The 15415-nt window shown below is 39.8% G+C and overlaps 1 protein-coding gene across 2 annotated transcripts in view; it reads right to left on the reverse strand.

Annotated features, from left to right (window-relative positions):
- map3k5 (mitogen-activated protein kinase kinase kinase 5) overlaps positions 1-15415 on the reverse strand; it is a 203104-nt gene that overhangs the window by 115715 nt on the left and 71974 nt on the right. For both annotated transcript variants that reach the window (XR_009804115.1, XM_061886260.1), the window contains exons 4-5: positions 11981-12174; positions 2509-2677 (exon numbers count right to left, since the gene is read on the reverse strand). Coding sequence is in view for 1 of the 2 variants with exons in the window: in XM_061886260.1 (XP_061742244.1) it covers positions 2509-2677; positions 11981-12174 (363 nt within the window). In the remaining variant the exon portion in view is untranslated. The remainder of the gene's footprint in view (positions 1-2508; positions 2678-11980; positions 12175-15415) is intronic.

Here is a 15415-nt window from a genome sequence, read left to right on the forward strand (position 1 = left end):
TTTAAGACATGGCGAGCTAGCTAACGGTTAAAGTCCATCCGTATTCTGCAGTGTTGTAGCTACTTCTAAATCATTAATCCTCCCCTCCATGGCGACAAATAAAGTACGTTTCTTACAAGTATCATCCCTGCAGGACGAGGAATAGCTAAATATGCTTCACTACACACCGTAGCTCACCGGCGTCACGACTAATGACGCCGTTCCTGAATGTAAACAAATGCCAATGGTGGATCTACACCTAACATCCACTGTAATGATACCAGCTACAGGAGCGTAAATAAAAATCTTCTTTCGTTTTTTTATTTATTTATATGCTTTTAAACTCAGGAAATTTGAGGACTTTGACTATGTAGGATCCTTAAACAACTTGGTATCGGATTGATACCCAAATTCGTGATATCATCCAAAAACAATGTAAAGCATCCAAAGAACAGAAAAATAAGTGATTATTACATTTTAACAGAAGTGTATATAGAACATGTTGAAACAGAAAATGAGCTGATATTAACAGTAAATTAACAAGTAGATTAATAATTAATTTTCTACCACTTGTCCTTAATAATTTTGACAAAATAATAAAATGGAAAATGGCACAATATGATTCATGGTACGGATCATGTTTTCGTTTTGTTCTGTTAGTTTTAGACTCCATCAGTTCCTGTTTTTGTGCAACCTTGTTTGTTTTAGTCACCATGGCGACGTATGATTTTCACCTGCCTCTTGTGTTAAGACCGCGCACCTGTTTCCAATCTAGAGACATTATTTAAGCCTGTCTTTGCCAGTCAGTCGTCCTGGCGTCATTAGTTGTTTCATGCCACAGTTTCATGCAATACCATAGTTCATGCTGTGTGTTTACTTCATGCCGTGCCAAGTAAGTCTTAGTTATTTCATGCCACAGTTTCATGAGGTTCAGGTCTATAGTCTCATGTCCTAAGCTTTTTGCCTTAGCTTCCGCGTGCGATAGGCACGCTTGCCTTCGGGTTGTTTTCCATTTTGTACCTCGTTGAGTGTTAGTTGGAATTTTTTACCTGCACGCCTGGTCCAGAGTAGTCCGTTTGCATCCCGGGGAAACAAACCTCGCAGTAAGCTGCGACCCCCCACCCAGGGTAGGTGTCAACTAGTAGTAGTTGACACCTCCCAGTCAACTGCTACTAACATCAGTATGAGCCCGTTGACCTTCTGGAAACTTAAATTGCAGCTAAGCTCACCCGCAGTTCTGGCTTGAGGTGAAGGTAATTAGCTTTTAGCGTAACGTTAGCTCATTTTGCGGTGTGTGTGTGTGTGTGTGTGTGTGTGTGCGTATGTGAGTGTGTGTGTCTTATGGACAGAAAAGGTTTGAATGGCAGGGTCCCTGCTATCACACGTTGATAAAAACATAACATTTACATAATAAAAATCAACTACAGGCTTCCCAAATGCTGTAATAAATTAAGCATGATGAGTTGACTTGAAACTGTTTAATGTTGCACTTTTTATATGTACAAGAAAAGTTTTGTCATTTTATTTAATCTGAGCAACAATTTGAGGCAGTTTAATGTTGATTAACGTGGGCAGAATTATTATAGTGTTCCCAATGTTAAAAGCCCATCCATCCATCCATCCATTTTTACCGCTTATTCCCTTTGGTGTCGTGGGGGGCGCTGGTGCCTATCTCAGCTACAATCGGGCGGAAGGCGGGGTACACCCTGGACAAGTCGCCACCTCATCGCAGAGCCAACACAGATAGACAACATTCACACTCACATTCACACACCAGGGCCAATTTAGTGTTGCCAATCAACCTATCCCCAGGTGCATGTCTTTGGAGGTGGGAGGAAGCCGGAGTACCCGGAGGGAACCCACGCATTCCCTTGAATGGAGGACATGCAAACTCCACACAGAAAGATCCCGAGCCCGGGATTGAACCCTGACTACTCAGGACCTTCGTATTGTGAGGCAGATGCACTAACCCCTCTTCCACCACGAAGGATAAAGCCATTGTTTACAAATTTGGTAAATAAATAACCCCAAAATTAATATTTTGTTGTTTTCTTACTGTACCGAAAATGAACCGAACCGTGACCTCTAAACCGAGGTATTTTTGTGTACTGTTACACCGCTAATGTTCACTATTTTATTTAGGGACAAACTTGCAATAAGAAATATATGTTTAATGTACCGTAAGATTTTCTCTTAAAATAAAGCCAATAATGCAACTTTTTGTGGTCCCCTTTATTTATAAAAAAGTATCAAAAAGTACAGAAAAGTATCGAAATACATTTTGGTACCGCCACCAAAATATTGGTATCAGGACAACACTAGTCGACAGACTGTTCTTATCTCAAAACACTCTTAAGTTGAGGTACTACTGTACAAAAAAACTACTTTCTTGCATGGCTCTCAGGTAAAAATGACATAAGAGTAAGCAACTGTTGATTTGCATACACACTACGCTCAACTCGAGCACCAGAATAAACCATTAGATACCCATGCAGCAATTACTGCAGTACGCGTTACAAGTAGCCTCACCTGGATATCTCTATAGGTCAGCAGCAGGTTGATGACGATGTCGACTGAGAGGCACTCCACGTTGTCGAGTCGCTGTTGGATTCGGCCGAGCTCGGCGGACAGCTCCGCTCCGGTATAAAGCTCCCGAGCTTTACGGATTTCACTCAGGATGGTTTCACGGAAATACTGGCTGTGGAAGGAGGACAACGATGTGTGAAAAATACATCGTATTGATGAGGCTATTTATTTATAATGCTTGCTTGTGCTTTTTGAATTAGGCCAGTGATTCTCAAGCTTTGGTACCCAGGCTCCATCTAGTGGTACGCCAAAGAATCACTTGATTAAATATTGTAATGGCGTACCTCGAGCTGTTATTAAAGGTTCAACAGCCTTCAATGGAGGTCGTTTATGATCCGACTACTGTAGGTCGTAGTCCACGCCAAAATAAACAAGACACAAACAGAACCGTCTCACTCTGTAAAACTGTATTTTGATATACATTTTAGTACAGTGTTTCAAGTTTTCGATTTGATTCATTATTACATTCAAACACAGTGTTACTGTTCAAACTGTGTAATGTCACAGTGGCCAAAAATATTAAATATACGGTTGTATTTAATTAATACTTAGGCCTACTATGCTACTGTACTTTAATGTTGGTTATTATGTTGGTGCTTAGAGAGCCAAACGTTTTCTGAGGTGGTACTTGGTGAAAAAGTTTGAGAACCAATGAATTAAGGTGGGGGTGCTCACACTTTTTCTGCAGGCGAGCTACTTTTCATTGGACCAAGTCATTCATATTTATAATTTATATTTATTTATTTATGAAAGAGACATTTTTGTTAACAAGTTAATGGTGTTTAGTGATAATACAAGCATGTTTAACATGTATAGATGCCTTTCTTTGAAGTAGCGACTTGTCCAGGGTGTACCCCGCCTTCCGCCCGATTGTAGCTGAGATAGGGGCTAGCGCCCCCCGCGACCCCAAAAGGGAATAAGGGTAGAAAATGGATGGATGGAGATGCCTTTCTTTAATGCATGGATGGTAATGAAGATTTACAAAATCAGCTGACATTTTTTTAATCCTAAAACACCGCTTTGCAGAAGGCTGCACAGCGGCCGCACCCGAGAGCACTAATTGCACTCGCCTGCTAAAAATTTTGAAATCTATGTTAGTTTAGGATGCATTTCCTGCTATTTTGAGACAAAATCTAACAATATTCTTTCTCCTGACCAAAATTTCACATCCATCCATCCATTTTCTGCTGCTTATTCCCTTTGGGGTCGCATTTATTAGCAAATATTTTCATAAAACTGTATTATTTGATGAAATTTATGTATACAAGTTTACACATATATCAAATTATTGCACACTTTTGGATTATAGACAAAAATAGGCCTACAAATGGATTAACCAGAATTCTTCTCCGTAAACTCACTTTATTTAGATGCCTTGCCGATTTCGCGTGGTCAAAGAGTGCCACCTTTCCCCGAGATCCATAGTTCACAATGTCTTTGCAATATAAGCACTAAGCACGTCCCGGTTCATTGCACTTTGCAATGAAATCGCTGATCAGTTTGTCTACTTCGACAATATTGGGGTCTGGGGGAGCCCTGGTGGGGGGGATAAGGGGGGCAATGCCGCCGTAGCTCCTGGTTTTTCACCAATTTAACATGCTAAAATCAACAATGACAGCACCATTTGAAAAAAATATTTTAGTGTTTAAGATATGAAAACATCATTAATAGAACATACATACCCCAATTATTCTAATGAATCACTGTATATGGTCCAGTCCCAACAGTATTTAGTCACTAATATTTACATCTTGTGTTCATTTCACATCCACAGGTGTCACATTGATCAGTGTTATTATCTACAGTTTATTTACAGTATTACCACATTACTTCAGTTCACTTCACACATTTACTTGCTCGGAGAGCCCTAACATGAGCTTTCCTTGCAAATTTCTGAGCAGCCTGCATTTTCCCTTTGGTCTCTGCTTTTGTAGCTTCTTTTTTGGATTTCACTGCCAACTTCAGCCTCTAGTATTGTATGCAAATTTATTTCAAATAAAATGTTAACTGGAATCAATAATGCGACTGGATTTCTGTAACTTCATAATATATTTTTACGTGGCTTTTTATTTTTAGAAAACCCCATTTATATTTCGCAAAGCAATGATTGGTTAATATTTAAAACAAACATGCGTATTTTGCAAGCAAATATTTTTTAGCTTACCTCATTATTAACTACCCTGTCTGCAACTGAAGTGGGTTGTTTGGGTGGATCTTTCCTCTCGATGTCTATGGCAGTTGTCGATGTAAACAAAGGATGAAGTCCGTAAGGTTTGCTCACTTTCGGTTGACATCCAAAAGTGCCAGCTAGTGAAAAGTTTCTGTTCCTTGCTTCAAGTTGTTTCGTATGTTTTGGCGTTTCGCATGTACTTCCAAAGCCTTGAAACCTCGTGATCCGTAGTCAATATTATCATGACACAATGCACAAAACTTTTCCGGGACGATCGATTTTCCGAATAAAATTGCAGAACAAAGTCGTAACTTCCTTCTTTCCAACAGTATCAGTGATTTCCCTTTCCATCCAGTCCCATTGAAACTTATTTTTGACATTTTTATCAATCTTTTTTTTTCTTGTGAAGAGTCCTTTCTCTCGAGAACCGACATCATTTACATTTGGAAAATGGCGGTAATGACGTCATCATTCATAACAGATGCCCTGATTGGTCACAAGGAACATATCGACCAATCAACTACGGCATAATATTATATTAAGCCGTAGTTGATTGGTCGACACTTCCGACTTCAGACGGGAAAATCACATGCCTGGCAGAGACAAAAACCACGAGTACCTAACACCCCCTGTAATAATCTCCCCGGATTTAAACGATTTACAGAAATGATCCTGGCGGGGCCAAAATCGGCGGAATTCCTCGGATACACGGAAAATTCCCATCCCTGTATCATGAAAACAAGAATATAAGTTGTTGTATTACCTGATTCTGATGACTTGCATTGATTGGAATCAGACAGTGGTGGAGGAGAAAAAAAAAATCCTCCTTTCTGTCCAATACCACATGAAAGTGGTTGGATTTGGCATCTCATTTGTCCAATTTGCATACTCCTTTTTTAAACACTTTGTTATGAGAGTAGCATATGTGTGTGTGGCCCTTTAATGTGTGGCGGCAGGTGAGTGACGTCAGTGAGTGTTTGGGCGAGCGAGGAGAGGGAGAAATACATTGGCATCAAACTCCGTAGCCTACTGCTTATGCACGCTAGCTTTCTGAGACTCTTATTTTGTTAGCACGGGCAGGATGAAGCAGGTCTTTTATGGTGAAGACAGGAACTGTGCAGTCGGCCTTTTGAGTTTTGACAGCAGGTACGGCCCAAGAGTCTGTTGAAATAAAAAGTGTTTTTCTCGTCCTGTCAGTGATTTTTTTCTTAATAATGAGCTCGCAGCAGCTAGCGTCATCTCACAAGATCCTCGGGTGCCGAGAATGTCAAACAACTGACGAAAGTGAAGTCTTGGTGAAGATTGATGATTGCTCATTTTTATGTCTATTTTTTTAACACTTGGCTTGCGATCGACTGACACACCCTACGCGATCGACCGGTAGCTCGCGATCGACGTAATGCCCATTCCTGAATTAAGGGATAAAAGATAAATAGTTTTCAGGGCCACATTTCCAGAAAGCTAAGAACCAGGGGGATAGACTTCTCCCTTCACTATTAGTCTTGTTTGTATACCACAGAGAACCAGCGTCCTCTACAGTAGACATTTGATTTCGGTCCATTTATTTTGTCAGAGCTACAGGAGCGCACCATTGTTTGTAAGGTACCCGCTGAAAAAATATGTGTCTCTCACAATTTTTTAGAACTGAACTGAACCAGTCAAATAGACCAAATGATTAAAACAAGGACCCAAAATGGAACCTTGAGGAACACCACTTGTATAACTACAGAAGTTGAACAAATGACTACGGACTGCTTCTGAAGTAAACAAGCTACGGCTGGGGCGTCAAACGTACGGCCCAGGTGCCGTGTTTGGCCAGCGAACAGGTTTATTATGGCCCGCTAGATGAGTTTGTTAAGTATAAAAATGACCTGCAATTTTTTTAAGTAAGAAACTGCTGTTCTAAATGTGTCCACTGGATGTCGGAACAGCAATTCAAGTGTAATCCACGTCACACATGACACTGATTGAAGATGACGTCTCAGCTGAAATAAGTGCCCTCTGGGTTACCTGCTTCAATGCAGGTGCAAGCAATTAACTGCTCCAGCTCTGGCTGGCAGCAGATGGCGGCAAACTAAAGCTGTATAGACGCACAATACCTTCTTTCATTGTAAATGAGTCACTCAACAGATAAAATAACAAAACGGTAAGATGAAAAGACTTAAGTCAACATGACCATTATTTTCGTAGTTAGAGTTCTGTGCAGCGCTCACAATTGGTTGATGGCACGATACGCACCCTAAACTCTATTGTAAAAATGTATGTTTCTACAATTGTTTTTGTTTTTTGTTTTTTTTTAATGCTTAAAACTACTGTGTTTACATTGGTTAAGTTTGTAGTCATGTTACCTTGATTTTGGCTATGGTGTCATTTTGATAGTTGTTTTGTTTATATTATAAGTTTAATATTTGAATGATGATAAATGAGTGTGTTCTGGCAGTTGCGGATGCCACCAATGCGGTAGTTTGAGGAAACACTCGGTTGCTTTTCCAAAAATGTCCAACATGAAAACGCTAAATAGGGCTGCAACGATTAGTCAACATTGTCCACAATTATATTTGTGGACAATAGTCGAGACGTCATCACTCGTGTTTTTCCGGCCGGAAGTGGTTCACTCGCAAAAACAATGTCAGTGATAACATGTAAAGTGTGAGGATATTTCCTGTTATATTTGTTAAAAACATGAATACCTTGCTCATTTTGAAAAGCGGACCTTGTTTTTATGGCAGTACATCGGTGATACGTCAGCATTTAAAGTGTAGCTAACAAGAGTGAGACGAAGTTGTGTGAAAAATAACTTTAACTATCATTTTAGGCCAAAGTCAGTCAGCTAGACTTTGTCTACATCAATTCAAGTACGTTTTAAAGCAGCGACAATTTGCAATGCCGTAAAAAAAGGCACTTAAACAAACGCAAACGTATGTATCATAAGAATAAACATACAATCTATTAAATAGCCAACATTTTAAGAATTAATCAAAGACCGAAATCTACGTATCGAGTCTATTAGAGTGCTAAAACTACCAATAGTTCATCAATAGTTAATATACCAATGTGCAGCTTTTTAAATATCACAAAATGTGTTTTTTTTTAAGTAAAGTAAAATTTTGTGTTTTGTGTTTTAATTGCTGCTATTTTAACTGCTTTAAATACATACACAATGTTAATTGTTTTTTAGCACTTTGCCTTTCATTTCTTTTAAATGGAAAACATTTTGATAGTTATTGGAATATTTGTGACAGCTGAATGAGCCGCACAGTTAAAGTACGAATGAATATTTATAAATGAATGACTCATTTTGGGTGTTAGTAAGTACATACCTAAAATAACGTAAGCTGCATTTAGAAGTCGATTGAAAAATAAGAACCATTAAATATGTGTCCGCTTTATTAGTTGACTAATCATTAATCAGAATCAGAAATACTTTAATAGTCCCCGAGGGGAAATTAAGAATAATTGACTAATCAATTATCAAAACAATCGTTAGTTGCATACCTAATGCTACACAGGAAGTGCTTAAATTTAATGTCTATGTAAATACACAGAAGAAACTGCACCATTTTTTTTCTCATAATTTTAACTAACTTGAAGTGTTTTCCAAGAGGGTTATTTATAATGTGTACATTTTCAGAATGGACTTGTTTTTTTATTGGCCAAAATGGTCGACATCTGAAGTTCTCTTTATTTTTAAGTTACCGTATTTTTCGGACTATGAAGCGCACTTAAAATCCTTTCATTTTCTCAAAAATCGACAGTGCGCCTTATAACCCGGTGCGCCTAATGTACGGAATAATTCTGGTCGTGCTTACCGACCTCGAAGCAATTTCATTTGGTGCAAGGTGTAATGATAAGTGTGACCAGTAATTGGTAGTCAAATGGAAGAGATAGGTGTAGACTGCAATATGACACCAGTAAACAACACCAAAAATTTAAATGTTCCATTAAAAATAAATTACATTACAAACAGCTCTTAAAAATCAGTCAAAATGTTAGTATGACTTTGAAGCCGCACTGCTTGATGGATTGTCGACCAGTTACCGCTACTGTAGTCAGAGATACAAGTATTATTATGGTGTGTGTATGAGGACCGCAAAATGGCACCCATTAGCTGACATATTACCTGCGGTTTTTTTCACAATATCAGGAGAAACAAACTTTTCTTACCCTCTGGTATCTGCTGATGTGTATTTGAGATTTGCATAAGTCCTGAAAATTTGCATACATCCGCCACTGTAGTCCGTGCGATGCCGTAGTCGATAAGCTTCTTCTTTTTTACTATCCTCTTGTTATGGGGTATTCACCCTCTGCTGTTGCCATTTTTACTAAAAAGTAGTGTATAGTTCTAACTTATATATCGCTATGGAAGCGCTAGAAAAAGCGCTATTAGTGAGTTCCGGTCAGACGGTTTTTCACAGGACACATTTCCGGCATTGTTGCACTAGTGAGCCACGGATGAGGAGATGCTGCTCTGTTGTTGATTTAATTAAAGTCTGAATGTCCTTAAAACAGTTAGCTCCATCTTTTGACACTTCTTCCACTCCCGTCCTTGCACGCTACACCGCTTCAACAAGATGACGGGGAGAATACGCGGTCGAAGGTGAGCCACGTAAATAAGACCGCCTACAAAACAGTGCATCCTGAAGCGACTGTCAGAAAGCGACTTGAAGATGGTCTGTAAAACATCATCTATGCAACATTTTGACCAAAGAACCACCATTTCATGTTATGTAGACCACAAGGAAGTGTTTTACATTTAGAAAAAAATAAAAATAAATTCGACACCTTTAATGCACCCTATAATCTGGTGCGCCTTATATATGAAAATAGGCATGACTGAACCCACTCATCGGCAGTGCGCCTAATAATCCGGTGCGCCCTATGGTCCGGAAAATATGGTACCTTTTCTGAATGTGCTTGTTATATTTTTGGCCAAAGTAAAACAAAGAAACAATCTGAAGTTGTCTTAGTGTTTAAGTTTCAGTACGGTCCACGTGGAAATAGATCCTCCATTCGGCCCCTGAGCTAAAATGACTTTGACACCCCTGAGCTACAGCAACACCTTAGTTGCATTACAAAACAAAATTGTCACAGCCAAAAAGGAGAGGACTTTGAAAAAGTTTTGTACATCAAAAGTTTGGACTGCAAAGTTTGCAAGCATAAAACATGAAAATGTCAACACAAGGATCTGCTGAAGTGTTTACAGTAATCCAAGTTCCTCTATGCAACAGGAGCACTCTCCTGTTTTTAGGAATTCGCTGATAAAATATTTGTCTCACATGATTTGAAGTGAACCTGGGGGCCGGTATGGACCTATTCCTGGGCTGCTAGTTAAAAAGCCCTGGTATAGTGCGTGGATACACAGTATAATGCATAATATTTATACATTTTCTCCCCTTCTTAGATGTATTTGTTGTACAAACCCAGTTTCCATATGAGTTGGGAAATTGTGTTAGATGTAAATATCAAAGGAATACAATAATTTGCAAATCATGCTCAACCCATATTCAGTTGAATATGCTACAAAGACAACATATTTGATGTTCAAACTGATAAACTTTTTTTTTTTGCAAATAATCATTAACTTTAGAATTTGATGCCAGCAACACGTGACAAAGAAGTTGGAAAAGGTGGCAATAAATACTGATAAAGTTGAGGAATGCTCATCAAACACTTATTTGGAACATCCCACAGGTGTGCAGGCTAATTGGGAACAGGTGGGTGCCATGATTGGGTTTAAAGCCAGCTTCCATGAAATGCAAAGTAATTCAGAAACAAGGATTTAGCGAAGGTCACCAACGTGTAAGCAAATTGTCGAACAGTTTTAGAACAACATTTCTCAACGAGCTATTGCAAGGAATTTAGAGATTTTACCATTTACGGTCCGTAAAATCATCAAAAGGTTCAGAGAATCTGGAGAAATCACTGCACATAAGCGATTATATTACAGACCTTTGATCCCTCAGGCGGTACTGCATCGAAAAGTGACATCAGTGTGTAAAGGATATCACCACACAGGCTCAGGAACACTTCAGAAAACCACTGTCAGTAACTACAGTTTGTCGCTACATCTGTGAGTGCAAGTTAAAACTCCATTATGCAAACACACACAGGAACGGCGCCGGCTTCGCTGGGCCCGAGCTCATCTAAGATGGACTGATGCCAAGTGGAAAAGTGTTCTGTGGTCTGACAAGTCCACATTTCAAAATATATTTGGAAACTGTGGACGTGGAGTACTCTGAAACAAAGAGGAAAATTACCTTTCGGATTGTTCTAGGCGCAAAGTTCAAAAGCCAGCATCTGTGATGGTATGGGGGTGTTTTAGCGCCCAAGGCATGGGTAACCTACATATTTGTGAAGGCACCATTAATTCTGAATGGTTCATACAGGTTTTGAAGCAACATATGTTGTCATCCAAGCAACGTTATCATGGACACCCCTGCTTATTTCAGTAAAACAATGTAAAGTCACGTGTTACAACAGTGTGGCTTCATAGTAAAAGAGTGCGGGTACTTTCCTGGCCCGTCTGCAGTCCAGACATGTCTCCCATCGAAAATGTGTGGCGCATTATGAAGCGTAAAATACGACAGCGGAGACCCCGGACTGTTGAACGACTGAAGCTCTACATAAAACAAAAATCGGAAAGAATTCCACTTTCAAAGCTTCAACAATTAGTTTCCTCTGTTCCCAAACGTTTATTGAGTGTTGTTAAAAGAAAAGGTGATGTAACACAGTGGTGAACATGTCCTTTCCCAACTACTTTGGCTCGTGTTGCAGCCATGAAATTCTAAGTTAATTATTATTTGCAAAAAAAAAAAAGTTCATGAGTTTGAACATCAAATATATTGTCTTTGTAGTGCATTCAACTGAATATGGGTTGAAAAGGATTTGCAAATCATTGTATTCTGTTTATATTTACATCTAACACAATTTCCCAACTCATTTGGAAATGGGGTTTGTATTCAAGGAAACTGGCAGGAGGCGGAACTTGTTACCGACTATACCATAAAGTAGGAACTTTTAGTTCAAGAAAATTGTTGAATGTTTTCCCTCCAGTTTTTGCTTCCTGGTTCTCTGCATCTCACCTGAAACTGCAAGGGTGATATGCTTTGGTAGCCGTCTCTCATGGCGACTAAGCACCTAAACAGGATGTGTGTGTGCTTCACTGCACAGCTTTCATCACAGTGACTCAGCACCGTCACCACTATCCACAAACATGCAAAACGAAACAAAAAAAAATACACTTACTGGGAGCTGGCCTGCGACACCTTGAGGAGCTGGGCGAAGCGGTCCAAGAGCGGCATGCAGATGGGCCCCAGCAGCATCTCAAAGCTGGGCTGCATCAGCTCCGTCAGGCCCTTCATCAGGCTTCCTTCGCAGCAGTACACCTTGTTGTGTGGCGTCACCATGTACGGGATGAAGGTGTAGTTGGCCGAGGATGTCTGTGTTGGTGTGAAGACGACCTCTTTGTTACGATGCATTGACGACAGCATGATTAAAAGATCCAAAAAACCTAAAAAATGCACGACTTATCACGCATGGCCGCAATAGAGGGTTTGGCTGCAGTGGTCTATTTGCATGAGATGGACCAGCAGTGCTGAACAGGGCATTTTAGAGGGTGTTTTAAGGCCCAATGCCAAAACAAGCCCTCACTCACTACCACTAGCCCTCGCCCACTACCACTACACACTCCAAACTAAGTAAAAAGCGGTAGAGCTGTGTAATTTTCCCTAAGAATTAGGACACCGCTCGCTACGTCACTGCATAGTTTACTATTAGGCACGCTGTCAGGCTTGCTACTGACTGTGATTTAGTTTTTCCTCTGTGTGTGTTTAGTATTTCCTGTTTTGTAGTTCCTGTCAGCGCTCTTATTTTGTTAGTTTCCCGTCTTTCTCTCTGAGCGCTGTTTCATCTCAGCTGCGGCTGATTGGCACCTGGCCACACCTGGTGTCAATCAGCCCGCTCCTATTTGTACCTGCTTTGTTCCTTCAGTCAGTGCGGGATTATTGTATTGCATGTCGCTCTTGTCGTTGCTACCTGTCGTGTCGTATCTTGTCGTGTCAATGCAGCGTTGCGGTAAGCTATGTTTGAAAGTGGTTTTTAGCTTACTGTCTTTTGTTCCCTGCTTCCAGTTTGTTTTTTTTATTACAAGTATGACTTCTGTTTTCTAGCTAGATACCTACTAGCTTCCACAATAAGGTATTTTTCTTTGTTATCCGCCCACATGCACGCTTTTTGTTTGTACCCTTTGTTTGTTTTTTGTCTTAGTGTTTTAAATTAAATCATGTTTTCCTGTTCAATGCCTGCCTCCGTCTCTGCATCTTGGGGTTCGTGGACAACAAACTTTGACAGCACGTAAGCGACTACAAAGTTAGATTTGCACATACGTCCCACCTAGAGTTATACCGACACCAATATTTTGGTACCAAAATGTATATTGTTATGTATTTCAATACTTTCTCATACTTTTTGACATTAAGAAGAAAACCAAACATTTCATTATTGGCTTAATTTTAACAGAACATTAATGACAAAACTTATGATTAAACATATTTAACATATTTACTCCCCAGCGGACGATGGCGTGGAACACCGCAGAGGCCAACACAGTGGATATGTTTCTTTTACTTTTTATTCATAGCTGTATGTAGAAGTGTCTGCTTGTATCTGCTGCTTTAATGTCTTTAATGTCCTCTGTGTTCTTTGATGTTTGATGTTTCCCTCTTACACACATGGAAGAGGGATGTGTACTATGGCTATGAGTTGTTGTTGTTTTTTTTTTTTGTTTTTTTTCCCCTTGGCCTCAGTCTGCACCACCCCCCCCCCCCCCCCCCCCCCTCCAAGGCCCAGGCTAAAACCGATTTTTTTATTTCATTTTAATCTTCTATCCCCCCCCCCCTTGTTTACCTGTATTTCATCTTTTTTTGTAAGGGGCGCTGGAAGCCGGCAGACCCGTCAGCGATCCTGTTCTGTCTCCCTGTAATGTTTGTCTGATCTTGAATGGGATTGTGCTGAAAATTGTAATTTTCCTGAAGGAACTCTCCTGACGGAATGAATAAAGTACTATCTAATCTAATCTCTAATCTAATATTTCTTACTGCACCCTAAGAACAATATTAAAATAAAAGCTTTAAAATGTAAAATCGGAAATTATCGGTATCAGTTTCAAAAAGTAAAACTGTTGACTTTTTAAAACACAGCTGTACGGAGTGGTACACGGACGTAGGGAGAAGTAAAGAGCAGTTGCGTCTCTCAGTCAGCCGCTCCTCCCCTCTCCCACACACAACCTAAGAGTTTCAGCACGACTGCAGCATGAGAAGTTTACTGGCGACGCTTGATGACCTCATCAAACCGCCGCGAGCGCAGCATAACAACAACAAGAATGTGTTGTTGCCGGTGCTGCAGCCGTGGCTAACAAGAGAGCTCGCTCGGTGACTAATGACACCATGTCTATGGTTTGGGATTATTTTAAAGTGTCTCTGACGGATAAAAAACTGGCAATTTGCAATGACTGCAAAAAGTTGGTTATGCGAGGAGGAACCAATACGAGTAATTTGATCTACCACTGCTTCAAGAATCATAAAGAGATACACGAGGAATACAAGCGGAAGATGGATGAAAAGCAAACACCGAAAAAAAAGTAGTATCACACAGTTGTCGCTTAAAGACTCCCCCGAGAAAAAACAAAAATACAACAAAAATACCCTCCAAGGCGAAAGCCCACGTTTTGGTCAGGGACAACGCACGCAGTATGGCGAAAGCTACGGAAGAGTTTGGTGTGGCTAGTCTGTCCTGCGTGGTGCACACTTTGCAGCTTGCAGTAAACGGAGATGCCCTGTCTCAACGCAGCATTTCAGAAGCTCTGGCTGACTAGTAGGCCACTTCAAGAACTCACCACTAGCTTGCAGCACATTTTTGTTACTCATACAAATACGTTAGAGCAGGGCAGATTGAGCCCAGTTTATACTTTTATACAGTATGCCAGTCAGTCTTGCACTAAATGAGGACTATGTTTTTGTTGACTTTATTACTCTTGTATACTCTGGACTCAAGCTGTGTGCCTTCATTGTTTTTGTAGCTATTGTTTTAAAGCATGTTAAAAAAAATAATGCACTTAGTGAAAGTCAAATATTGTATTTCCCATAGTTATAGTGAGTATCAGGATTATCTCAGGGAGAGCATGTTACAAATTCCAAGCTGCTGTTTTGAGGCATGTTAAAAAACATAATGCACTTTGTGACTTCAACAATAAATATGGCAGTGCCATGTTGGCATTTTTTTCCATAACTTGAGTTTATTTATTTTGGAAAACCTTGTTACATTGTTTAATGCATCCAGTGGGGAATCACAACAGAATTAGGCATAATAATGTGTTAATTCCACGACTGTATTATCGGTATCGATTGATATCGGAATCGGTAATTAAGAGTTGGAAAATATCGGAATATCGGATATCGGCAAAAAAGTAATTATCGGACATCTGTAGTTGCCAATTTTTACCGGTGCTTTAAGACATATACAGTAATTAGTAAACATTGGAAACAAGTCTAAACATACTGTCAGAGTAAGTTTGTGACGAACCCCAAGATACAGAGAAGGAGGCAGGCATTGAGTAAGAAAACATGATTTAATTAAAATACTAGGACAAAAAAAAAAAAAAATGGTACTAACAAAAGGCGCGCA

This window comes from Nerophis ophidion, linkage group LG24 (genome assembly GCF_033978795.1).
Source record: "Nerophis ophidion isolate RoL-2023_Sa linkage group LG24, RoL_Noph_v1.0, whole genome shotgun sequence".
NCBI classification, from domain to species: domain Eukaryota; kingdom Metazoa; phylum Chordata; class Actinopteri; order Syngnathiformes; family Syngnathidae; genus Nerophis; species Nerophis ophidion.